The sequence below is a fragment of the Bos grunniens genome, chromosome 1 (genome assembly GCF_055505025.1).
Source record: "Bos grunniens cultivar Pamir isolate PY7600 chromosome 1, Bosgru_T2T1.0, whole genome shotgun sequence".
Taxonomy (NCBI): Eukaryota; Metazoa; Chordata; class Mammalia; order Artiodactyla; family Bovidae; genus Bos; species Bos grunniens.
The window spans coordinates 29005688-29033633 of NC_141165.1; the positions used below are offsets into that span (position 1 = coordinate 29005688).

The 27946-nt window shown below is 43.7% G+C and overlaps 1 protein-coding gene and 1 long non-coding RNA gene across 3 annotated transcripts in view; one reads left to right on the forward strand and one right to left on the reverse strand.

Annotated features, from left to right (window-relative positions):
• Nucleotides 1-27946, forward strand: part of CLSTN2 (calsyntenin 2) — a 729802-nt gene that overhangs the window by 558119 nt on the left and 143737 nt on the right. For both annotated transcript variants that reach the window (XM_086316698.1, XM_086316709.1), the window contains exon 5: nucleotides 4084-4233. In XM_086316698.1, the coding sequence (XP_086172824.1) occupies nucleotides 4084-4233 (150 nt within the window). The remainder of the gene's footprint in view (nucleotides 1-4083; nucleotides 4234-27946) is intronic.
• Nucleotides 434-27914, reverse strand: LOC147379199 (uncharacterized). The gene is made up of 4 exons (XR_015132515.1): nucleotides 27751-27914; nucleotides 26312-26438; nucleotides 3127-3257; nucleotides 434-1064 (listed from the first exon to the last, which is right to left on the reverse strand). It is a non-coding gene; the product is annotated as an uncharacterized LOC147379199 (long non-coding RNA).

The following is a 27946-nucleotide window of genomic DNA, read 5'->3' on the forward strand; positions in this document are numbered from 1 at the left end:
GGGCGGATCTCACAAGGCACTCCTCAGACTGTCGGCACAGAGCAAGCACTCAACCAGGAGTGGGGATGACCGCACAGGGAGGTGCGGGGGCTCACCGGGACACCCGCCTCCATTCAGCAGGCTTTCGTACCCTCCAAGCAGTGGTTGGTTTCACACAGCCTCTGCTGAGCCCTCCGCAGGCTGCCCTGGAGAGTCAGGGCCCTTGGCTACCTAAGAGTGAGGTGTGAGCCCGAGTCTGCTTATCTCCAAGTACGTGAACATACTTCCCTTCCACCTGAATAGAAGAGGAACTGCTCGCCCCTGGTGGGAAACTGGGCAGCATAGAAAAGTATGAAGAAGTCACTTTTGTAATCCCACCAAAGAGAACTACCACTGACATTTTGCTAGCACTTTTTCCATGAAGTTTTGAAACAAAAGTAAGGCCACACTTTCCCTTTTTCACTTATCATTTAATTGTATAGATTTTTTCCATCCGTAAAACAGTTCATAATTAATACTTTACTGTAAAGAGCAGTCCATCTAAGCAGAGATTCAGGCTTAGCTTGTCTCCTGATGATTGGGCATCCAGTTTCTTTACTCTTTTTCAATGTTTTAATAATAAATAATGCTTAGATGAACATATTTGTTGGTTTGCAATTTGTATCGTTTTCCTGGAGTCAGTTTTTAGATGTGAAATGACTTGGCCAAAAGGTATGAGCAGTTGCAAAGTGACCAACCTATGTGGCTTTCCAAAACGGCTGCTCCAATTTAAATTCCGGCAGAAGGAGGGTGTAGGTCAATGCACTTGTCTCATTGCATCCACCGCCCCAGCTGAGTTTTCAAAAAATACTTTCACTGTGACACATGGTAGATACTGATAGTTCTTTGAGAGTTAGCTTCCCAGGCTCATTTGGAACAGAGAAATACAGAGATCAGTGCTCACCTGGGGTAGCTGTGGACTCAAGTCTCCTGAGAAGATGCCACTAGGAGAAATCATTAACCAGTTGGGAGAATAACAACAATTGTCACAAAAGCAAAAGTGGCGGGGTCCAGCCCCGGCTGATCCAGGGTAGTCGAAGGAGAGACTGTGTAGGTGAAGATAAGGAAACAATTGCTTAATTAAATGTTAATTAAGGATATAAAGAGTAATAGAATGAGGATAGCTCAGTGAGGAAATACAGTGGAGAAAAGAGGCTGAATAATTCAGCCAGAAGGTAAGAGAAAGAACGACATGGTGAGACCAAGTTTAGGTGAACAAGGCCCGCACTTTATTTTCCAAAGTAGTTTTTATACCTTAAGTTATGCATAAAGGATAATGGGGGAAGGGGTAGAGTCATGCAGCAAGCCAGGCTTTCTTCCTGCAAACTTATCATATGCAAAAGCTTAGGTGATTTGCATCATCTTCTGGCCCGGAGGCCTGTTAACATTTTAAGACCCTTTCTTCAGAAAACTTATTTTTCTCTAAAGGTGATAAGTCAAGCGCCACCCTCCAAAAGCATTAGATAAAGTTGCATTCGTACAGAGCAAAGGTGTGGTGGGCTATAACAAGAAAAAGAATTAACTCAAGGGTCCCAGGTTACAAACATTAAAGCTACTATTTACACCAATTATATTAATCAATACACTGCCAGGGACACAGCAGGTAAGGGATATGGAAACTTAGCAGCAAACATTGGCCCAACAAGTGAAAATCCCTTCACCAATACAATTTCTAATCAATCTTTTAACTGCTCAAAGGAATCTGTATTTAGACAGTTTAGAACATCTCCTGCCTCTCACAGTTGGGAGGCTCTGAACAATCACATGTGGCCAGAAAAACCTATTCAGGCAGGCTAGAGGATTTCCAAAGGAGTTTGTAGGTTGAAACACTGTCACACCCAGGAATTATTAACTGGAGCTGTAAGCTAACTCTTTTTTCAGAGAGAGGTAGTGGGGGACAGCCCCCCCGTAAAGTCAGAGGTGTAGGTGAAAGCACAAAGCAGAAAGTAGGCAGACTCTGGTTTTGGGGGTAGATGGGGGACTCCTGAGGCTCGATCCCGCCTTTGTGTGTGCCGAGCCTCCTTCCTCATGACCTTTGTCATGGGCGGAGTTCCTCACGCTGGCTCCTGGCAGTGATAGAATTCCAGTTGAGCTATTCCAGATCCTGAAAGATGATGCTGTGGAAAGTGCTGCACTCAATATGCAATATGCAATATGCACTCAATATGCAATATGCCGGCTCCCATCACAAAAGGATGGTTTTTTGTGATCTTTAAAAAAAATGTTTTTTAAAGTGTGACTTAGCCAAATACAACCCTTCCCCCACAACCATCAGCAACATTATTATACTCTCATGTTTACCTAATGCTCCAAATCCTATCCTCTGAAACCCATTCTCCCTTGTGTGAAACTGGTGGTGGTGGAGAAAGCAAGTTAGTTTCTCAGACAGTTTCATTAAGACTTCTTACTCAAGTGGAGCTGTGGTAAATTGAGCCAAAGATTGCGGTCTTGAGTGTTTCTTTTTCTCCCACAATCAATAGTGTTGCTCTGCTGAATGTCACACGGCCTGTAAACCCTGAGCCTTCCCCTTCTACGAGGTGTATCTTTTGAGAGCCATTTAACTTTAGAGAAAGAGAAAGATAAAACTTTTTGTTCAAAATTCAATTTGATATTGCTGAAGCATATTCTCATGGTCCTATTACAGCGCTTCCACCTGGCAGAAGGACTCCCTTGTGATGGCTATAACCATGAACTAGTTTGTTAACAGAAGCCACAGAGAATATTACCAACCCCACACTGAGCCCTTTCACACATGCGCGGGGCCCCGAGCTGAGACTGAAATATATAGCTGAGTCACACAGTCATAGACAACAGACTAGTAGTTGCCAGGGGGAGGGGGTGTGGGGGAGGGAAGGACTGGGAGTTCCGGATGAGCAGATGCAAACTAGTACATGTAGGGTGGATTAACAACACGGTCCTAGTGTACAGCACGGGGAACTATATTCAATATCCTGTGATAAGCCAAAATGGAAAAGAACATGCAAAAGAATATGTATGTATAACCGAGTCACTTTGCTGTACGGCAGAAATTCACACAACATTGCAAATCAACTATACTTTAATAATTTTAAAAAAAAAATTCAACAAAGCTGCACAGAAATTGTATACCTGAGTCAGTGATTCCATGTTTGTGTATTTGCTTGTCGATTTGTTTTTTAATTTCCATCTTCTTGATTTTGCTTCTAGCAAAGGATGATGATATCATTTGAGTTCTAATTTGCTGTCAACTCTAATTTTCACTGGAAAAGAAAAGCCAGAATGAAATTATTCTTCTGAAAGGAAGACTTTAATCTTGGAATCAAACAGTTAAAATAATTAAATGCACATCAGGCCTTGATTCATTTTTGAAACCAAAATTGTATTTCAGCAAAAATAGTCAAATAAAAGTTTGCTCATTAATTGTCAAATATTTCTGAACCATTGTATCAAACCCACAGGAACAAAAACACACAAATGGCTCAGAAACAATATCTGATCTCTCTTGGAGAAGAAAAATGTCTTTGCCACCGGGGCAAGGAATCTATTATTCTGTGTCGCTTTCAGAAGAGAGGTCACACGTCTTCTCTTATTGATTTTACTTCTTATTTGGTAGCAAAATAATGTGAGAAGAGGCAGTGCATGTTCCTGGCGAAGAGCCCAGATGTTAGAAAAAAATACATGTTGAGAAGTTTCTGAATTCCATCTTTTTCCCAGAGATTTCCTGTAACGTGAGCACACAACACCCTGTATCAGGGACATAGCCACATGGGCGCAGTTTAGGGTGGTATTCTGACAACCCCGTACTTAATACAAGCACTTGGATTCCAGACGTGTGCACAGAATTCCCTGCCAGTTCTGTCCCACAGCTGGAGTGGCTCCAGCCAGCTGTTCCTAGGACTCTGCCACTAAGGATCAAGCAGGCCACATGTGGAAGCCACGCTCCCTACGTGCCCTAGCTTTTATAAAGAGATAAGAAAAGGGGACATTTTATTCTGGTGAAGGCTGGAGGAGGGCAGAAGGGATTTTGAAGAACTGCAACTTGGTTCACTTGATCTGAAATTATTTTCAATGTCCCTGTGTCCTCAGGCAATGTCAGAAACACGGAGAAGCTGAGCTATGACAAGCAGCACCAGTATGAGATCCTGGTAACCGCCTATGACTGTGGACAGAAGCCCGCAGCCCAGGACACCCTGGTGCAGGTGGACGTGAAGCCAGTTTGCAAGCCTGGCTGGCAAGGTGGGCCTGCTCTTGTCAGACTTGTCGGCTGAAGGCAGCTGGGCCGTGTGTCTCGGAGGGGCTGCACCTGCCTTCTGATCATCACAATGTATCACTAGAGGAGTTTGTAAAGCACAGGCACTCTGCTGTGAGAAATGGAGTAGCCTATTTGTTCTCACAACTCCTGGGTGATATATTGCCCCCACTGTACAGCTCAGAATGTCCAAGGCAACTCATCTAACTCATGTGCCCAGTTTGTCCAGGGTGCCCTTTCTCAAGTCTTATGACATCTTCCAATCAATAGTAATTATCCCACAGTGCTCAGGAGAAAGTGCCGGAAAGCCTACATGCTGCTAGTGCGTTTCAAGTTTTGATCATTGCTCAGCACCTGGGGAAGGTTGTGTGTTCCTTGGGCTTGCACGGAGGGCATACAGGCAGAGGTTGGAGAGCCAGAATACAGCCTCTGCGTTAGCAGGTTTCTAAACTATTGGCTCTGACAGTGGAGAAACAATGGCCTTAGATGGATGTGGATTTTTGTTTACCTCTTTTAGGATGCAAAGATAGAAGGTTCAGCTTACTCTTAGGTGATGGAGATATAGCAATGAACTAAGGAGAAATAAGCTTCCCTAGTGGCTCAGACGGTAAAGCGTCTGTCTGCAATGCAGGAGACCTGGGTTTGATCCCTGGGTTGGGAAGATCCCCTGGAGAAGGAAATGGCAGCCCACTCCAGTATTCTTGCCTGGAAAACCCCATGGACCTCGGAGCCCGGTAGGCTACCGTCCATGGGATCACAAAGAGTTGGACACGACTGAGCGACTTCACTTTCACTTTCACTTTCAAGGAGAAATAAGGATGCGAAGGCCAGTGCAGAGAAGGAGCTCACAGAGGACTGAACAGTGTATGGGGTAACAAGAGTTCTAGTGGTAACATCAGTAGTTCTGCTGGCTGGGCAGGGATGCTGGAGTCATCTCTGTGCTGCCATTTGCTTGCTGCTGCTGCTGCAGCTTCTGCTTACTGATAACTCATGGTGTTCCGTGGACTTCTCTGCCTCATGGCCTTTGTCTGTTGCCTTCCCTTCATATGTCTTTAAAGCCCCTGTTAAAGCTTTCATTGTTCAGCTTCCTGGTCCCATCGGTTAGTCAGTTCAGTCACTCAGTCATGTCTGACTCTTTGCAACCTCATGGACTGCAGCACACCAGGCTTCCCTGTCCATCACCATCTCCCGGAGCTTACTCAAACGTCACCGTCCATCGAGTCAGTGATGCCATCCAACCATCTCATCCTCTGTCAGCCTCTTCTCCTCCCACTTTCAATCTTTCCCAGCATCAGGGTCTTTTGCAATGAGTCAGTTCTTCACATCAAGTGGCCAGAGTATTGGAGTTTCAGCTTCAGTATCAGTAATTCCAATGAATATTCAGGACTGATTTCCTTTAGGATGGACTAGTTGGATCTCCTTTCAGTCCAAGGGAAACTAAAGAGTCTTCTCCAACACCACAGTTCAAAAGCATTAATTCTTCTGTGCACAGCTTTCTTTATAGTTCAACTTTCACATACATACATGACTACTGGAAAAACCATAGCTTTAACTAGACGGATTTTTGTCACTAAAGTAATAGCTCTGCATTTTAATATGCTGTCTAGGTTGGTCATAGCTTTTCTTCCAAGGAACAAGCACCTTTTAATTTCATGGCTGCAGTCACCATCTGCAGTGATTTTGGAGTCTAAGAATATAAAGTATCTCACTGTTTCCATTATTTCCCCATCTACTTGCCATGGAGTGATGGGACCAGATGCCATGATCTTAGTTTTCTGAATGTTGAGTTTAAGCCAACTTTTTCACTTTCCTCTTTCACTTTCATGAAGAGGCTTTTCAGTTCCTCTTCACTTTCTGCCATAAGGGTGGTATCATCTGCATATCTGAGGTTACTGATATTTCTCCTGGCAATCTTGATTCCAGCTTGTGCTTTATCCAGCCTGGCATTTCACATGATGTACTAAATCAAATCCCTTATGATTATACAGTGGAAATGAGGAATAGATTTAACGGCCTAGATCTGATACATAGTGTGCCTGGTGAACTATGGATGAAGCTTTGTGACATTGTATAGGAGACAGGGATCAAGACCATCCCCATGGAAAAGAAATGCAAAAAAGCAAAATGGCTGTCTGGGGAGGCCTTACAAATAACTGTGAAAAGAAGAGAAGTGAAAAGCAAAGGAAAAAAGGAAAGATATAAACATCTGAATGCAGAGTTCCAAAGAATATCTAGAAGAGAAAAGAAAGCCTTCCTCAGCAATCAATGCAAAGAAATAGAGGAAAACAACAGAATGGGAAAGACTAGGGATCTCTTCAAGAAAATTAGAGGTACCAAGGGAACATTCCATGCAAAGATGGGCTCGATAAAGGACAGAAATGGTATGGACCTAACAGAAGCAGAAGATATTAAGAAGAGGTGGCAAGAATACACAGAAGAACTGTACAAAAAAGATCTTCATGACCCAGATAATCACGATGGTGTGATCACTGACCTAGAGCCAGACATCCTGGAATGTGAAGTCAAGTGGGCCTTAGAAAGCATCACTACGAACAAAGCTAGTGGAGGTGATGGAATTCCAGTTGAGCTATTTCAAAATCTGAAAGATGATGCTGTGAAAGTGCTGCACTCAATATGCCAGCGAATTTGGAAAACTCAGCAGTGGCCACAGGACTGGAAAAAGTCAGTTTTCACTCCAATCCCAAAGAAAGGCAATGCCAAAGAATGCTCAAACTACCCCACAGTTGCACTCATCTCACACACTAGTAAAGTAATGCTCAAAATTCTCCAAGCCAGGCTTCAGCAATACGTGAATGGTGAACTTCCTGATGTTCAAGCTGGTTTTGGAAAAGCCAGAGGAACCAGAGATCAAATTGCCAATATCCACTGGATCATGGAAAAAGCAAGAGAGTTCCAGAAAAACATCTATTTCTGCTTTATTCACTATGCCAAAGCCTTTGACTGTGTGGATCACAATAAACTGTGGAAAATTCTGAAAGGGATAGGAATACCAGACCACCTGACCTGCCTCCTGAGGAATCTGTATGCAGGTCAGGAAGCAACAGTTAGAACTAGACATGGAACAACAGACTGGTTCCAAATAGGAAAAGGAGTATGTCAAGGCTGTATATTGTCACCCTGTTTATTTAACTTCTATGCAGAGTACATCATGAGAAACGCTGGACTGGAATAAACACAAGCTGGAATCAACATTGCCGGGAGAAATATCAGTAGCCTCAAATATGCAGATGACACCACCCTTATGGCAGAAAATGAAGAGGAACTAAAAAGCCTCTTGATGAAAGTGAAAGTGGAGAGTGAAAAAGTTGGCTTAGGGCTCAACATTCAGAAAACGAAGATCATGGCATCCGGTCCCATCACTTCATGGGAAATAGATGGAGAAACAGTGGAAACAGTGTCAGACTTTATTTTTTTGGGCTCCCAAATCACTGCAGATGGTGACTGCAGCCATAAAATTAAAAGACGCTTACTCCTTGGAAGGAAAGTTATGTCCAACCTAGATAGCATATTCAAAAGAAGAGACATTACTTTGTCAACAAAGGTCCGTCTCGTCAAGGCTATGGTTTTTCCAGTGGTCACGTATGGATGTGAGAGTTGGACTGTGAAGAAGGCTGAGTGCTGAAGAATTGATGCTTTTGAACTGTGGTGTTGGAGAAGACTCTTGAGAGTCCCTTGGACTGCAAGGAGATCCAACCAGTCCATTCTGAAGGAGATCAGCCCTGGGATTTCTTTGGAGGGAATGATGCTGAAGCTGAAACTCCAGTACTTTGGCCACCTCATGCAAAGAGTTGACTCATTGGAAAAGACTCTGATGCTGGGAGGGATTGGGGCAGGAGGAGAAGGGGACGACAGAGGATGAGATGGCTGGATGGCATCACTGACTCGATGGACATGAGTCTGAGTGAACTCCAGGAGTTGGTGATGGACAGGGAGGCCTGGCGTGCTGCGATTCATGCGGTCACAAAGAGTCGGACACAATTGAGTGACTGAACTGAACTGAACTCTGCATATAAGTTAAATAAGAAGGGTGACAATATACAGCCTTGACGTACTCCTTTCCCAATTTGGAACCAGTCTGTTGTTCCATGTCCAGTTCTAACTGTTGCTTCTTGACCTGCATACAGATTTCTCAGGAGGCAGGTCAGGTGGTCTGGTATTCCCATCTCTTTAAGAATTTTCCACAGTTTGTTGTGATGCACACAGTCAAAGGCTTTGGTGTAGTCAATAAAGCAGAAGTAGATGTTTTCTGGAATTCTCTTGCTTTTTTGATGATCCAGTGGATGTTAGCAATTTGATCTCTGGTTCCTCTGCCTTTTAGAAATCCAGCTTGAACATGAAGAAGTTCACAGTTCACATACTATAGAAGCCTGGCTTGGAGAATTTTGAGCATTACTTTACTAGTGTGTGAGATGAGTGCAATTGTGCATTAGTTTGAACATTCTTTGGCATTGCCTTTCTTTGGGATTGGAATGAAAACTGACCTTTTCCAGTCCTGTGGCCACTGCTGAGTTTTCCATATTTGCTGGCATATTGAGTGCAGCACTTTCACAGCATCATCTTTTAATATGTGAAATAGCTCAACTGGAATTCCATCACCTCCTCTATCTTTGTTCATACTGATGCTTCCTAAGGCCCACTTGACTTTACATTCCAGTTTGTCTGGCGGTAGGTGAGTGATCACACCATCGTGGTTACCTGGGTCATGAAGATCTTTTTTGTATCAGTTTGGTTTGGTTCAGTCTCTCAGTTGTGCCCGACTCTTTGTGACCCCATGAATCACAGCACACCTGGCCTCCCTGTCCATCACCAACTCCCGGAGTTCACTCAGACTCACGTCCATCAAGTCAATGATACCATCCAGCGATCTCATCCTCTGTCATCCCTTTCTCCTCCTGCCCCCAATCCCTCCCAGCATCACAGTCTTTTCCAATGAGTCAACTCTTCACATGAGGTGGCCAAAGTACTGGCTAATGCTTTCAGCTTTAGCATCATTCCTTCCAAAGAAATCCCAGGGCTGATCTCCTTCAGAATGGACTGGGTGGATCTCCTTGCAGTCCAAGGGACTCTCAAGAGTCTCCCCCCAACACCACAGTTCAAAAGCATCAATTCTTCAGCACTCAGCCTTCTTCACAGTCCAACTCTCACATACATGACCACAGGAAAAACCATAGCCTTGACTAGACAACCTTTGTTTACAAAGTAATGTCTCTGCTTTTCAATATGCTATCTAGGTTGATCATAACTTTCCTTCCAAGGAGTAAGCGTCTTTTAATCTCATGGCTGCAATCACTATCTGCAGTGATTTTGGAGCCCCAAAATATAAAGTCTGACACTGTTACCACTGTTTCCCCATCTATTTGCCATGAAGTGATGGGCCCAGATGCCATGATCTTCATTTTCTGCATGTTGAGTTTTAAGCCAACTTTTTCACTCTCCACTTTCACTTTCATCAAGAGACTTTTCAGTTCCTCTTCATTTTCTGCCATAAGGGTGGTGGCACCTGCATATCTGAGGTGATTGATATTTCTCCCAGCAATCTTAATTCCAGCTTGTGCTTCTTCCAGCCCAACGTTTCTCATGATGTACTCTGCATATAAGTTAAATAAGGAGGGTGACAATATACAGCCTTGACGTACTCCTTTTCCTTTTTTGTATAGTTCTATGTATTCTTGCCTCCTTTCCTTAACATCTTCTGTTTCTGTTAGATCCGTGCCATTTCTGTCCTTTATTGTGCCCATCTTTGCATGAAATGTTCCCTTGATAGCCCTATTTTCTTGAAGAGATCTCTAGTCTTTCCCTTTCTATTATTTTCCTCTATTTCTTTGCACTGATCACTGAGGAAGGCTTTCTTAACTCTCCTTGCTATTCTTTGGAACTCTGCATTCAAATGGATATAACTTTCCTTTCGTCCCTTGCATTTAGCTTCTCTTCTTTTCTCAGCTATTTGTAAGGCCTTCTCAAACAACCATTTTGCCTTTTTATGTTTCTTTTTCTTGGGGATGGTCTTGATCACTGCTTCCTGTACAATGTCACGAACCTCTGTCCATAGTTCTTCAGGCACACAGTCTATCAGATCTAATCTGTTAAATCTATTTGTCACTTCCACTCTGTAATGGTAAGGGATTTGATTTAGGTCATACCTGAATGGTCTAGTGGTTTTCCCTACTTTCTTCAATTTAAGTCTGAATTTTGCATTAAGGAGTTCATGATCTGAGCCACAGTCACTATATCCACAGTAGATAGGATACTGAAAGATGAACTCCCCAGGTCGGTAGGTGCCCAATATGCTATGGGAGATCAGTGGAGAAATAACTCACAGAAGAATGGAGACAGAGCCAAAGCAAAAACAACACCCAATTGTGGATGTGACTGGTGATGGAAGTAATGTCTAATGCTGTGAAGAGCAGTACTGCATAGGAATCTGAAATGTTAGGTCCGTGAATCAAGGCAAATTGGAAGTGGTCAAACAGGAGATGGCAAGAGTGAACATCAACATTTTAGGAATCAGTGAACTAAAATGGACTGGAATGGGTGAATTTAACTAGATCACCATTATATCTACTACTGTGGGCAAGAATCCCTTAGAAGAAATCAAGTAGCCTTCATAGTCAACAAAAGAGTCTGAAATGCAGTACTTGGATACAATCTCAAAAATGACAGAATGAGCTCTGTTCATTTCCAAGGCAAACCATTCAATATCACAGTAATCTAAGTCTATGCCCCAACCAGTAATACTAAAGAAGCTGAAGTCCAATGGATCTATGAAGACCTATAAGACCCATAGAACTAACACCCAAAACAGATGTCCTTTTCATTATCAGATCAGATTAGATCAGTCACTCAGTCATGTCCGACTCTTTGCGACCTCATGAATCACAGCACACCAGGCCTCCCTGTCCATCACCAACTCCCAGAGTTCACTCAGACTCACGTCCATCGAGTCAGTGATGCCATCCGGCCATCTCATCCTCTGTCGTCCCCTTCTCCTCCTGCCTCCAATCCCTCCCAGCATCACAGTCTTTTCCAATGAGTCAACTCTTCGCATGAGGTGGCCAAAGTACTGGAGTTTCAGCTTCAGCATCATTCCCTCCAAAGAAATCCCAGGGCTGATCTCCTTCAGAATGGACTGGTTGGATCTCCTTGCAGTCCAAGGGACTCTCGAGAGTCTTCTCCAACACCACAGTTCAAAAGCATCAATTCTTCGGTGCTCAGCCTTCTTCACAGTCCAACTCTCACATCCATACATGACCACAGGAAAAACCATAGCGTTAACTAGACGGACCTTTGTTGGCAAAGTAATGTCTCTGCTTTTGAATATGCTATCTAGGTTGGTCATAACTTTCCTTCCAAGGAGTAAGCGTCTTTTAATTTCATGGCTGCAGTCACCATCTGTAGTGATTTTGGAGCCCAGAAAAATAAAGTCTGACACTGTTTCCACTGTTTCCCCATCTATTTCCCATGAAGTGGTGGGACCAGATACCATGATCTTCGTTTTCTGAATGTTGAGCCCTAAGCCAACTTTTTCACTCTCCACTTTCACTTTCATCAAGAGGCTTTTTAGTTCCTCTTCACTTTCTGCCAGAAGGGTGTTGTCATCTGCATATCTGAGGTGATTGATATTTCTCCCTGTAATCTTGATTCCAGCTTGTGTTGCTTCCAGTCCAGCATTTCTCATGATGTACTTACTCTGCATATAAGTTAAATAAACAGGGTGACAATATACAGCCTTGACAAACTCCTTTTCCTATTTGGAACCAGTCTGTTGTTCCATGTCCAGTTCTAACTGTTGCTTCCTGACCTGCATACAAATTTCTCAAGAGGCAGGTCAGGTGGTCTGGTATTCCCATCTCTTTCAGAATTTTCCACGGTTTATTGTGATCCACACAGTCAAAGGCTTTGACATAGTCAATAAAGCAGAAATAGATATTTTTCTGGAACTCTCTTGCTTTTTCTATGATCCAGCAGATGTTGGCAATTAGATCTCTGGTTCCTCTGGCTTTTCTAAAGCCAGCTTGAACATCAGGAAGTTCACGGTTTACATATTGCTGAAGTCTGGCTTGGAGAATTTTGAGCATTACTTTACTAGTGTGTGAGATGAGTGCAATTGTGCAGTAGTTTGAGCATTCTTTGGCATTGCCTTTCTTTGGGATTGGAATGAAAACTGACTTTTTCCAGTCTTGTGGCCACTGCTGAGTTTTCCATATTTGCTGGCTTATTGAGTGCAGCACTTTCACAGCATCATCTTTCAGGATTTGGAATAGCTCAACTGGAATTCCATCACTTCCACTAGCTTTGTTTGTAGTGATGCTTTCTAAGGTCCACTTGACTTCACATTCCAGGATGTCTGGCTCTAGGTCAGTAATCACACCATTGTGATTATCTGGGTCGTGAAGATCTTTTTTGTACAGTTCGTCTGTGTATTCTTGCCATCTCTTCTTAATATCTTCTGCTTCTGTTAGGTCCATACCATTTCTGTCCTTTATCGAGCTGATCTTTGCATGAAATGTTCCTTTGGTATCTCTAATTTTCTTGAAGAGATACCGAGTCTTTCCCATTCTGTTGTTTTCCTCATTTCTTTGCATTGATCGCTGAAGAAGGCTTTCTTACCTCTTCTTGCTATTCTTTGGAACTCTGCATTCAAATGTTTATATCTTTCCTTTTTTCCTTTGCTTTTCACTTCTCTTCTTTTCATAGCTATTTGTAAGGCCTCCCCAGACAGCCATTTTGCTTTTTTGCATTTCTTTTCTATGGGAATGGTCTTGATCCCTGTGTCCTGTACAATGTCACCAACCTCATTCCATAGTTCATCAGGCACTCTATGTATCAGATCTAGGCCGTTAAATCTATTTCTCATTTCCACTGTATAATCATAAGGGATTTGATTTAGGTCATACCTGAATGGTCTAGTGGTTTTCCCTACTTTCTTCAATATAAGTCTGAATTTGGCAATAAGGAGTTCATGGTCTGAGCCACAGTCAGCTCCTGGTCTTGTTTTTGCTGACTGTATAGAGCTTCTCCGTCTTTGGCTGCAAAGAATATAATCAGTCTGATTTTGGTGTTGACCATCTGGTGATGTCCATGTGTAGAGTCTTCTCTTGTGTTGTTGAAAGAGGGTGTTTGTTATGACCAGTGCATTTTCTTGGCAAAACTCTATTAGTCTTTGCCCTGCTTCATTTTGTATTCCAAGGCCAAATTTGCCTGTTACTCCAGGTGTTTCTTGACTTCCTACTTTTGCCTTCCAGCCCCCTATAATGAAAAAGGACATCTTTTTTGGGTGTTAGTTCTAAACGGTCTTGTAGGTCTTCATAGAACCGTTCAACTTCCGCCTCTTCAGCGTTACTGGTTGGGGCATAGGCTTGGATTACTGTGATATTGAATGGTTTGCCTTGGAAACGAACAGAGATCATTCTGTCATTTTTGAGATTGCACCCAAGTACTGCATTTCAGACCCTTTTGTTGACCATGATGGCCACTCCATTTCTTCTGAGGGATTCCTGCCTTTTCATTATAGGGGACTGGAATGCAAAAGTAGGAAGTCCAGAGATAACCTGGAGGAACAAACTTGGCCTTGGCTTACAAAACAAGGCAGGTCAAAGGTTAATAGAGTGTTACCAAGAGAATGTACTAGTCCCATCACTTCGTGGCACATAGATGGGGAAAAATGGAAACAGTGGCAGATTTTATTTTCTTAGGCTAAAAAATCACTAAAGACAGTGCCTGCAGCCGTGAAATTAAAAGATGCTTGCTCCTTGGTAGAAAAGCTATGACAAATCTAGACAACACAGTATAAAGCACTTTGCCAACAAAGCTTCGTATAATCAAACTTTCCAGTAATCATGTATGGATGTGAGAGTTGGACCATAAAGAAGGCTGAGCACTGAAGAATTGATGCTTTTGAACTGTGGTGCTAGAGAAGACTCTGAAAGTCCCTTGGACTCCAAGTAGATCAAGCCAATCATCCTAAAGGACAGCAACCATGAATATTCATTGGAAGGACTGATGCTGAAACTGAAGCTCCAATCCTTTGGCCACCTGATGCAAAGAGCTGACTTGCTGGGAAAGACCCTGATGCTGGGAAAGATTGAGGGCAAGAGGAGAAGGGGACGACAGAGGATGAGATGGTTGGATGGCATCACTGACTCAATAGACATGAGTTTGAGCAAGCTCTGGGAGATAATGAAGGACAGGGTAGTCTGGTGTACTGCAGTCCATGGGGTCACAAAGAGTCGGACATGACTTGGTAACTGAACAACAACAGAAAGGGTGTGATTAGCTGTGTTTTTTGCTCATGTCCCTATCAGGCAGGCTGATGCCAGACCACTGGCCAGATTTTGAATGGCTGCCTTTTAGCCAGGCATTCAGTCCTAAAACAGTTCAGCAGGCCAGACCGGCAGGACCTCAGATTGTCCCCTGCACAACTTTGTCTCCCTTAATCTTGAAGCTAGAAAGATGGGAGGTGTAATTAAATCCACCCTTGGAGAAAGCCAGAATCATTAGCTCTTGAACAAAGTTTGTTGTTTTTTAGTCACTCAGTCGTGTCCAACTCTTTTGCAACCCCACAGACTGTAGCCCCAGAGAAGGGAATGGCAACCCATTCCAGTACTCTTGCCTGGAAAATCCCATGGGCGGAGGAGCCTGGTAGGCTGCAGTCCATGGGGTCACGAAGAGTCGGACATGACTGAGCAACTTCACTTTCACTTTTTACTTTCATGCATTGGAGAAGGAAATAGCAACCCACTCCAGTGTTCTTGCCTGGAGAATCCCAGGGACGGGGGAGCCTGGTGGGCTGCCAATCATGGGGTCGCACAGAGCCAGACATGACTGAAGTGACTTAGCAGCAGCAGCAGCAGACTGTAGCCCACCAGGCTCTTCTGTCTGTAGGGTTTCTCAGGCAAGAATACTGGATTGGGTTGCCATTTCCTTCTCCAGGGCATCTTCCCAACCCAGAGATCGAACCCCCACGTCTCCTGCATCGGCAGATGGATTCTTTGCCACTGAGCCACAAGGGCAGCCCTTTTGAACAAAGTAAAAAAGATGAAATGCTGAGTAAGAAGAGACACAGATGAGACATATGAGATGTAAAGAGCACTGTGGGTCATCTTGATGTCCATCTGTTTAGGATCAAGCCAGAGGCAGAGAAATGAGTACAAACCAGAGTGGGAAACTGTTCCCAACCTTGGGAGGCCTGAGCTCTGGTTGAGTGTAATTCACTAGACCCTTAGGATCCTGAGGACAGGATTCTGTCGCTCCTGTTCACAGTAGAATTTCTCAGGCTTAACACATGTCTGGCCCCAGTGGTAGGTGCTCAAGAAATAGGCCTTGAATGAATGAATGAGTGGATGGAAAGCTATCTGAGTAAAGAACTTGCCTTGTCTTGTTTTGACATGTAACAACTGGCCCCAGTGAAAGTCGTGCTTTTGAAAAGAAAGCCTAGAGAGAATATAAAAGTTTTCTAAGCCTGGACCACATTCCCAATGGGATTTTAAGTGAGGAAAGCAAAACCCAAAGCCATATCTGGAGAATGATCCCAATCTGTTTTGTCTTTGATAAATGAGATACCTACAGATTTGGAATCACATTTTTGTACTTAAATTTAAATGTAATTTCCAAACAGAGTTTGTACTTATTTCAGTGTTCAATATATGCAAAGTAAAACATGTTGATAATGTTAGTTCTGTATATGAAAAATGTATGGGGCCGCTACCTTGGGGCACAAGGCTATTTTCCACTCTTGACAATGAGGCCAAGAAGGCAAGGATGCTGTCCATTTTTTGGTGTGTCTGTAGTGCCCAGCACAGGGCCAGGCACAAGGCAGGTGATTGACAAGTGTTGAGTGGACGAATGAATGGTGGAAAATATAACTTTGTGTGGAACAAAGACAAGAAGGAAGCAGCACCTTCCTGTATCAGTTCACCATGCCAGGCAAAGTGATGTAAACAGGGGTAACATTAGGACCAATGACTTGATGATGGCTCCCTGCCCGAGTCTGCCAGCTTTGGGTGGCTGATGCTGATTCTGCATCACTCCCCTCTTCCCTCAAGCTTACTCGCTGTAGACAGCATTAAGTCTGTCTCCCCAGCCATCACCCCAACAGGCTAACAGATCACAGACAGGCACTCCTGGTTCTCTGATATGTGTGGCAGTGGTCAAAATCAAAATGCTTTCCTGGAATTCCTATCCCAGCTCCCAGACCGAGTGCAGAATCTTCCCTCCTTCCACCATACTGGCCCACTTTACTCCTCCACGGGGGCAAACTCCGCCCTCCCCTTGGGGCCTGTTCTCTCTTCTACTGGCTAGGGCTGCCTGGGAACTGGAAGTGCTCCTTTCTCCAGGGAAGAGCATCACCACTAGTCCCAGATATATGTCTCCTGTCTAGCCCCCTTCTCCCAGCTTTGTAGAGCAAACTGGAGCGAGCCATGTTTTACTGGGTTGGTTTTGTTTTGTTTTACTGATCGCAGATGAAGCAGGCTGTCCCTCACTGGGGGAGGCCTTCAGTTCCTAGGGAAAAGGGCTGGATCTTCCTGAAGCAGGTGTAGGGGTGAAGGCTGCACTGTGGGAGGCTATTCAGGGCACAGTGAGCAGTATCAGGAAGCCAGTCTGGCTTGTGGAGTGGGTAGGGACTAGGGAGAAATGGGAAGTGAGTTTGGTGAGATCAGGGGAAGGAGAGGGTTGACAGTTAAGATTTTGGATGCCAGGGTGAGGAGCTGCAACGATCCCCAAGCCCCTGGGACCCAGTTCTGAGTGAGGGATCTGCAGATATGTGCCAGGCATAACTGCCCAGTAGAACAGGCTCCTCCCTGGGCTGGCTTCTAGCAAGCAGCAAGAACCACCAAGCAAACACATTTTGGCAGTTCAAATTCTTGTACCTGTTCTAAGTCATTTCCCTCCAGGCAGGAGGCGACTGCAGCATAGTGAAAGCAATCCATCATGCTCAGAGCCCTCTGTCTCCCCTGGACCACTCTCTCCCAATCAGCTCTTGAAGCCTTGCTGTACTTAGCTTCTCCCTGGGAGCTATCCTGGGGAAGCCAGGGACCTGCTCACAGTTAGAGCCCTCCCTTCCTCCCAGACCCCAGTGATGCCCTAGGGCACTGGACAATTTATCTGTTACCATAACCCCTTCTGGGAATGTAGTGCTGCAGCTTTCCCCAGGTGATGCTGGCCTTACCCAGCTGTATATGAAGGACCTCCCACCCCCTGGCTTTGCTGCCACCTACCTTTTAGACTTTGGCTGAGGCATCATCTGCCTCAGATGTGTGGGACTTCCCGCAGACACTCACTGAATTTTCCAGCCATCACCTAAATGTAAACTTGCTTACCCCAATCACTCACCAATGGCAGAGCAAGACTTATCAGAGGCTCAGTTGACAGCAAGGGAGGAAGGCTTGACCCTAGGATACTAGAGGCATGTGTCTTGCTCTTATGTTTCGTCTTCTCTGCTGTATTCTGAGATTGTAATTCTTAAAAGGTGTTAGGAGTCAGCTCACTCTGCAGGGATAGGTGGAGATTTGCCTGAGGTTGTGTTACTCCCATTTCTCAGCTACCCAGGGAAGAAGAGGGTCCTCAAAGCATCACTTAGACTAGTGCAGGTGGAAGGGAAAACTAAATCTCTGTGCTTTTTTCTGAGCTCAGAGAATGCTTAGGGGCCTGATAGCAGCTCTTATTCATGGAGATGAACGATTCTAATAGGAACCAGGAAAATGGTGTGCCTGCCACACGTGCACAGTAGACGAGCTCGTGCCTTTCATGCCAGGCATCTGGATTTGCAGTCTTCTTAGGGTCTCTTTCCCTTCTGCCAAGCAGTTGTATGTGCCCACACCTGAGGACTTCAGGAAGAATCTGCATCTATCCATGGGTCAGAGCACCACAGAGCATGCAATGCCCTCAGAGGCTCTCAGGGTGATGGGGGCAGTAAGAGCAACGGACATTGAGAAGGTGCTGCTGACCTCCCCTTATAGGAGCCACAGACTGTGTCCTGAGGAGCATTTGCAGTTCAGTTGCTGGTTGAGGGTTTTGTTTGTTTAACTTTTACATTATGGGATGGACTATCACCTCTTTTTTTTTATTGTTAAAGATTTATTTATTTTTGGGCACGCTGGGTCTTCATTGCTGTGTAGAGGTTTTCTCTAGTTGCAGAGATTGGGGGCTACTGTTTGTTGCAGTGCTTGGACTTCTCACTGCGGTGGCTTCTCTTGTTGCAGAGCACAGGCTCTAGGGATGTAGACTTCAGTTGTTGCGGCTTTCGGGCTCAGTTGCTCCACTGCATGTGGGATCTTCCTGGACCAGGGATCAAACCCATGTACCCTGCCCTGGCAGATGGATTCTTAACCACTAGGCCACCAGTGAAACCCCACATCCCTTCTCTATCCCTCCCTTTATTGTTCTTTATAATCCCTTGGCCCATGTCTCTCTACATTTCAAGCCGAAAGTATCGTCTGCACAGCACTTACTTAGGACATTTTCCTTTTTATTGTTGCAAGTCAGATTTTGTATTTATTACTTGCTCCTGCCAGCTGAGACCCAAAGTTCAGTCTGTTACTGTCCCCTTTATGCAAAATGGTGGCTTTCCTGATGGCTCAGACAGTAAAGAATCTATCTGCCTGCCATGCAGGAGACTCAAGTTTGATCCCTGGGTTGGAAAGATCCCCTGGAGAAGGGAATGGCAACCCACTCCAGTATTCTTACCTGGAGAATCCCATGGACAGAGGAGCCTGGTGGGCTACAGTCCATGGGGTCATGAAGAGTCAGACACAACTGAGCGAATAACATTTTCATTTTTTCACTTTATGCAAAACAGCTCCCCTCTGAAGAGAACCGCTGTACACTTCCCTTCTAGGCCTTCACCCTTTCTTCCCAGGCATGTTGCCGACCAGACATCCAGCCATTCTGTATCTGGAGTTCCCACATCAAATCAGCTTTCCAGACTCCAGCCCCCACCCCCAGGATTTGCCTGCTTCATACCTGAGCACCATCCCACTGCAGCCAATTACACCTCGCCCAGTATCAGTTCACCCAGCGCTGGCGGTTCCTAGAGCTTCTCCCTCAGGCCCAATTCTGGCTCCTTTTACCTTCACAGTAAGGCGTCCTATCTAATACAGAAAGAAAAGGAGATGCAACCATGTAATGGCCATCTCTTCTCTGTTCTTTTGGGATTGACTAATTCTCCAGGTGCATCAAACTATCAAGGTGTTTCTACCATTCCACAAATCAGGCCTTCGTTAGGCAGGAGATGGATGTCTTTTAGAGAAGTGCTTCTCATGTCTGAGTGTGCACATGAGCACCTGGGGGCTGGGAACAATCCAGATTCTGACTCAGTAAGTCTGGGGTAGACCTGGATGTTCCTGGTCCATGGCTTTCACTTGGAGTCAGATGGTCAGGCAGAAAATACTACCAAACACCTAGAGGGTGCCTAAGATTTTTATTTGAAAAGATAGCAACCTGAAAGCCGTTGGATGAGATTAATTTTCCCTTCAGTTCAGTTCAGTCGCTCAGTCGTGTCCGACTCTTTGCAACCCCATGAATCGCAGCACGCCAGGCTTCCCTGTCCATCACCAACTCCCGGAGTTTACACAAACTCATGTCCAGCAAGTGGGTGCTGCCATCCAGCCATCTCATCCTCTGTCGTCCCCTTCTCCTCCTGCCCTCAATCCCTCCCAGCATCAGAGCCTTTTCCAATGAGTCAACTCTTTGCATGAGGTGGCCAAAGTATTGGAGTTTCAGCTTCAGCATCAGTCCTTCCAATGAACACCCAGGACTGATCTCCTTTAGGATGGACTGGTTGGATCTCCTTGCAGTCCAAGGGACTCTCAAGTGTCTTCTCCAACACCACAGTTCAAAAGCATCAATTCTTCAGCGCTCAGCTTTCTTCACAGTCCAACTCTCACATCCATACATGTTATTTGCAATTTGAGACAACTGAAATTGACACACACATGACACAGTAGGAGATATTCTGGAATGAATTCAGTCCCCCTTTATTGAAGGCCCATGGCGTGCTGAAAGCTGGGGGTATAGAGGAAAGAGACCTACTAGGATTCATAGTATAGAAGGCAATAAGAGGGTCACAAGTTCTGCTGGAGGGAGCACTGGGTACGTGAAGGAGAGACATTTAACTTTGTAGAGGCCATGGAGTGGATGTACCTGGGGTAGATCTTGAAGGATAATAGTTTCAGCACAGAGAAGAAGAGTGTTCTAGACTAGGGGTCAGGTGTCAGGAAGGTGGGGGAGAGCACGATATGGCCTGGGCATGGAGGAGAAGACTGGACAGGCCAGTGGGGACCAGATCCGGAGGGGGACCTCCTATATTACCCCAAGGGCAATGGGAAGCCTAGAGGCTCCACCAGACATGATGAAGGGGGTACTGAAGCAGAAGCACTGCTTGGCCGACCATGTAGATGGTGGCTGGGATGCAGAAACTGGGGCAGGGAGACCAGCCAAAAAGATGATTATTCCTAAGTATACTAAGTGGAACACTTCTAGAAAAATATCTAAAGACATGCATTTATTCCAAAACCAGTTCAAAGTACTGAGAAGCAAAGAAGGTTTGATTTTCAGGCAAATCCCATGAGACTCCATAGGCAGGGGGTCAAGGCTGGCAGTCAGGCATGTCTAGGGTAGAAAAGACACCTGCTAAGCTTTGTCAAGTATATATTCTGTCCCCTCTGCAGCTGTCCACTTCCCTGCCACCCTGCCATGTAGAAAAATACCCAGGGGTCAGCTGGCTTCACCCTCTGCCTTGCAAAAGTCAAATCAGTTATTGATCAAGTATAGCAAAGAGCTGACTTAGATTTTACCAGTTGAGAGGCATTGATTTTGAATCATAAAATGATAAGCTCACAAAGGTACCCAGATTTGCTGAGAGAAACAGAAATAGATGGGGTTGTGAAGTTGGAGATGTGTCCATTGGAGGATTTATGGCGATGTCAGCCTTGTTGCAGGCTGATGTAAGAGGGCATTTCCAGAAAGACAGAGGAAAGGACAGCTCTTTGCCCTCTGTTCTCTCATTCATTGTCCTGCCAGGCCGTCCAACATTCCACTATGGGGAATTCCACTTTTTGTTCTAAAAGATTGTCAAAAAACAAAACTCCATGTAGTAAATATGAAGATCTAGTTGTTTTATTCAACAATTTATGAGTCAGGCAGTATCCCAACTACTGTTCTCAGAGGTCGTACAAAATGGAGAATTTTTATAGAAGGAGGGAGAGGCGAGGAAGTTATGAGCACATGAAAAGAAAGAATTGTTTCAGGTCAGGTCATCCTCTTTGAGGGGAAAGGCAAGGGTCTATTATTCAGATTCTCTCTCTTCCTTTGAGGGATGAAAAGGGTCCCACTGGCAAATCACTGGTGCTGATCAGAAAATTCCAGGTTGGCCAATTAAGGTTATATCCCTATATATAGGTTGTGCACCTGAAACTAATATTTTAGATCAACTATACTTCAGGAGAAAGAAAGAAAGAGGGAGGGAGAGAGAGAGGGAAGGAGGGAGAGAGGCAGGGAGGAAGAAAGGTAAGAAGGAATGAAGAAAAAGGAAGAAAGAAAGGATTACATGCCTGGAGAAGGTCAAACCCTCAGTCAGGTCAAGTATTAAATCTAGGTTTGGTATCAGGGCTTTAGCACAAGCATGCCCTTTTGAGCCTGTGATTTTCCCTTTAATAATTCCCCCCTTTTGGTCAAATGCTCAGTCTGAGAGATGAAAAGTTCAGGCATAAATACCACTCTCACCTATTGCTCTGCAGTTCTCACAGCCTTGTTGATCCTTGGTGTGGTATCCATAGCTCATGATGTCTTTGCTTAATCCCTGTGACATTCACAGGCCATGGTTCTAGGTTCATAATCCTTAAGTTGCTCAGTCTCCTCATCTTCTTTTTTCTGATGTTCTAGTCTTAGGGAGATCATTTGCTTGGTGGTTGCTGCTGCTGCTGCTGCTAAGTCACTTCAGTCGTGTCCGACTCTGTGCGACCCCATAGACAGCAGCCCACCAGGCTCCCCCGTCCCTGGGATTCTCCAGGCAAGAACACTGGAGTGGGCTGCCATTTCCTTCTCCAATGCATGAGAGTGAAAAGTGAAAGTGAAGTCGCTCAATCGTGCCTGACTCTTAGTGACCCCATGGACTGTAGCCTACCAGGCTCCTCCATCCATGGGATTTTCCAGGCAAGAGTACTGGAGCAGAGTGCCATTGCTTGGTGGTTAGCAACTGCAAACACGCATTTCAGACTTTCAGGAAAATAAAACACACTAGGGTATTACTATGATTATAATAAGCAGGATAATTCACAGTGTTTGGAGTGCACTTTAGAGCCATGGTCCCCAAAACCCAAACCAATCAAAGAAAGACCCCACTGAAGCAGTCACCCTTTTAAGCCAAGTGGTTTGTTCAGTAATTTTATGTAACTGAGTTTCAACTTCCCTGAAGTGTCAATCCAGGTATAGCGCAGACAACTTGCTCAGCTATTTGAATAAAATAGGATAAAAGCCTGTTCTATTATCAAGAACGATCTTGACCAGAGAGTCTAAGGATCTTTGCTGGGCAGCTAGTGCTTTTGCAACAGAATCTGCAATGTCTCCAAGAATTAAGGAGAGATTTATTATTATATCTCATTTGTATTTACTGCTAACCAGGAGATGAATTTATTTGCTGCCTTTATCTGCTCAATCCAGGGGTCAGTGAGGTTTTTAGTGTATGTGGAAAGAGAATCTCCTTTGTCATTTTAGCAGATGAAAGAAAACCAAGTTTTAGTTTTAAGTAAATATTCAAGCATATTTTAAAATCCATATAATTTCAATTTTAGCCAGCTTGATTGATTATAAAAGGTGAAATTCCTGCTTTTTCTCTTTCTCTTCAACTTTTTGTATGCATTTAGTTTGTCTTTCATAACCAGAAGTTCTAGTTTAGGCAAAATTACTTTCACTTCCCTTAACAGGCATGCATTTCCATACCTCACATCTTTTCTTAACCAAGAAACACATCCTACTTTCCTTGCATACAAAATTGTGTCCCTTCTTATTACTAATAACTTTACATATATTGCCTAGAATTCTTAACCCTTAGAAACCTTCATTTTTAGTGAAAACTAAAGAAGTAAGTGATTGTAAACCACAGGTCAGATAAGCATTTTATTTTAGATTGGCAAATTTACAAATATATTTCATAATTTCTAGAAACATGTCTTTCTTCACAGTACAGTCTTTCACTGTGATACAGAACATGTTTACTAACAGAACCAAATTTATCTTGAGTTTCTCTGCAATCGGAAGCCAAAAGTAGATAAACATGTTCAGTAATTAATATTTCATGACTCTCTTATTTTAAATGACCTAGATATTTAGCAAATTTCTATCATTTAACAAGAAAATTCAAAAGTTTCAAGATACCAAAAAGACTTTGGAGGCTATTCCTAAGTACATATACAATAAAATATAACTGTTGCTTAAAAATTGATGTATAAATTCTTATCCTATTTACACTTATGCAATGGCACCCCACTCCAGTATTCTTGCCTGGAAAATCCCATGGATGGAGGAGCTTGGAAGGCTGCAGTACACGGGGTCACTGAGGGTCGGACACGACTGAGTGACTTCACTTTCACTTTTCATTTTCATGCATTGGAGAAGGAAACGGCAACCCACTCCAGTACTCTTGCCTGGAGAATCCCAGGGATGGAGGAGTCTGTTGGGCTGCTCTCTATGGGGTCGCACAGAGTCGGACACGACTGAAGTGACTTAGCAGCAGCAGCAGCAACTTGCTGGGCTTCCCTAGTGGCTCAGCTGGTAAGAATTCTCCTGCAATGCAGGAGACCTGGGTTTGATTCCTGGGTCAGGAAGTTCCCTGGAGAAGGGAAAGGGGATTCTCCAGTATTCTGGCCTGGAGAATTCCATGGACTCTATAGTCCATGGTGTCGCAAAGAGTCAGACACGACTGAGCAACTGTCACTTTGACTTCAACTTGTTTGCTGCCATCACTTATGTCTAAATTACCCACCAAAAACTTCATGACAAAATCAGCCATTGTCCTGAGTTATTTTAATTTTTGCTGACAAATTTTGTGACCAAGAAACATGAATTTGACTAGTAAACCTGGGTAGAATAAGTTATCTGTATTATAGTCACTGTTGATAACTTTAAAGACAGATCTGTTTAAATTAAACCAACCAACTTAAAATAGCTTTTATTTGCTGAAGATTATCCCAAATCATGTGAACTTGAAAAATATTTGAGTTTCTGTTCTATTTCTGAGAACTTCAGAATGACCAATTCATGCAAGCACTTGCATTCAAATCAACTAAATGGCTCTCTTTTACAGATTAATTTTGGTGATACCCCCCAAAGGTGGGGAAACATAACATAATCTACAACATACATACAATATAAACACACAAACATATAGCTGCAGAGAGCTTATAGCCCAGTTTCCAAATACGTGTTCTCTCTGTTTCTGTCTCTCTCCCTTTTTGTCTCATTTATTTCTTCTGGTGAGAAACTCTCAATTAAGTTTGCATTTCAAAGAATGGCTCTTTGGTCCTAAAGAAGATAGGGGTAGGAAATTTACATCACAAAGGCACAGATTAAGTGCAGGACAAGTCTGGGTCTAATGTCCTAATTTTTAAAGCATTTTGAGAGGAATAGGTGAGGTTTGGGGGTTGACAAGACAAAAGAAAAAAGGGCCCTGCAGTGATTTGCAACATATAGACAATTGTTTCCAATTCCTTGAAGAACTGGGATGTAGCTTTTGTTTTAGGTACAATTTATGTCTTTAATTTTTTCACAGGTTTTACAATAAGTCTTTCAATGAAGCTATTTTGGAATTTCAAAAATTTCTGAAGACTTCTGCATACCTATCAAAATAGATATCCCATTCTGTTCGTATGATTTGGGAGCCCTAGCTTTTATGTCGGAGAAGGCAAAGGCACCCCACTCCAGTACTCTTGCCTGAAAAATCCCATGGACGGAGGAGTCTGGTGGGCTGTAGTCCATGGGGTCGCTAGGAGTCGGACACAACTGAGCGACTTCACTTTCACTTTTCACTTTCATGCATTGGAGAAGGAAATGGCAACCCACTCCAGTGTTCTTGCCTGGAGAATCCCAGGGACGGGGGAGCCTGGAGGGCTGCTGTCTATGGGGTCGAACAGAGTCAGACACGACTGAATCGACTTAGCAGCAGCAGCAGCTTTTATGTAGGGTTTTAAAATGATCTATCTGTCCCTCATAATGGCCATTGTAATTCCTCTGAGAGTTGACAGCAATCTGGTAGATCCCTGGCTACAGATGGAGTTTAGCCCACATTTCTATCCAGCTGTCTCTAGTCACAAATGGAGCATAATCCACATTTCTGTTTCATCATATTTTGGAACCCCCAACCTGATGGCTACTGAGCCCAGCTCTCAGGACACAAAACAAGCTTAGCAAGATTTTGCCACTTTTGAAAATATCTACAGCTTCTGGAATCACAGTTCTCAAATATAAAATAAGAAGGTATGTCAGAAAGTGGCACACTCAAGTTTTGGGTATAAAGAATCTCATTAGCAACTAGCCTTTATCTACACAATCAATACAAAACAAGACAAACATGTTCATATTAACATACAGGCAGTAACCAAGAGATGATTCTGCATCCTGGCTAAAGACAGACCTGTATGAAACACCAACAATTCCCCTGGAGGCTTGGAGAAAGGATTGAACCAGCAGACCCCAAGGACTGAGGCATTGAGGATTGATTGCAAACAAAATGGAGAACTGCAACTGCCACCAACAATTCCCAACATGGAATTTGGAGAAGAATTCCAAGCAAATGTGGAATTGCACACTAAACCTTCATCAGTTCCCAATGTGGAATCTGGGAACAGAATCAAGGGCTGGAGTTTTCCACTCAAAAATCTGAAAATTGTAGTCTGAAAGGCTAAGGGCTTGGCTCCAGGCAGAGTCATCTGCCAGCTCTATTGGCTCCAGGCAGAATCATTTACCAGCTCAAACTGACCTGCCTTATAAAGGAAAGCCAATTATACTGAAAGCGTGAGAGCAAAGTGAATGGAGCTCAAACTGAGAGGAACTTACCAATGGCCCTTCGAAACGGTGAGAAAGACGGTGAACTTGAAAGCGTTCACGGGGCACCATGCCTGTGTTTCCTACTGTCCCCAGATGCCATTGAAAGTTTGCTTCAGTCCCACTACTGCCATCAAATCTGTTAAAAAACAATGCCACCAAGTAAATGGGAGCATCTAATTGGCTTTATTCAATAATTCATGAATCAAACAGCGCCTCATCTAGTACCTAGATAGATGCTCCAAGAAGTTGTACAAAATGGAAGGTTTTTGAATAGAAGGAGGGTGGAACAAGGACACTATTAGTGGGAAAAAAAAAAAAAGAGAGAGAGAGAATAGTTTCAGACCAGCCCACTTTCTTGGGGGGAAAGGGCAAGAGTCTACCATGAAGGTTGCTTCTTCCTTTGGGGGATGGAGAGATCTCACATGACAGAGTACCCTGTTAGTGCTGAGAATAAAATTCCAGACTGCCCGATTAAGATTGCATTTCTTGACAAGGTTGGAACTGCAGTTAGGTCAAGTATTAAGTCTAGGTTTGATATCACAGGGCCTTAGCCTAGTGATGCCATTTAGGCCCTGTGGTTTTCTTCTTTAACAGGATAATCCCCACTTAAATTGTAAATGTCAAATGTCACTATTAAGCCAGGATTCACCAAATCTAGTTGATCTGATTTTGTGAAATGGTGAGCTACAAAATGGTAGCACATCTTAAATGGTTGAAAAAAATCAAAAGATGAATAATATTTTGTGGCACATGAAAATTACATGAAATTCAAATTTTAGTGCCCATAAATAAAGTTTTCAGCATACAGTACACTCATTCATTTATGTATTATCTCATGGCAGCTTTTGCACTATGACAGCAGGGCTGAGGAGTTTCATGGGGACCAGATGGCCCTCAAAGCCAAAATATTTACTATCTGGCCCTTTCCATAAAATGTTTGCTGACACTTGCATGAAGCTATTATTGCCTGTTGACACCTTAGTGAGTAGTAGTTTATCAGAGTATCTAGGGCAGCCTAAAAAAAAACAGAATGACAAATGAACACATTTAGACAGAGGCAAAGAAGTATTGATACAAAAGTCCAAAGCAAGATTCACCACACAGAAGACAGAGAAACAATTCTAGTCCATTTTACAGATGAGGAAAACTTGGGGCAAGAGGGATTGAGTGACTTGCCCAGAACCTCACAGCTGATAGATCTGATAGATCACAGAGATGGAATTCACATTCATGTCAGTCTATCCCAGACAGACTAAGGTGTCAAGAGGAAGGAGGAGAATAGATTAGAAAGTTGGGAATTTCCAAGGCAGGAAATATAGGAATACAGGAATATAAAGGCAGCTTTATACAAAAGGCATCTGAGAAAGCTGTTCAAGAGACACATATGTCCTTTGGGAATATATGTAATCTCTTTATCACCTTATCTACAAAATGGTAATGAGACTTACCTTGAAGGAGCAGCTAGTGTTCAATGAAGCAATATATAGTTTGCATCTCAGCGGTGCCCAGTATTCTTTTCCTCCCTTCTCCATGCCTGACCCTTTTTCACATTTCCTTAACTGAGCCTCATCCTATGCCCTGTTCCCTTGAGATTACAGTTCATTTGAGAATAAACCCACAAATAGATACCATTTGTCTGAGCCT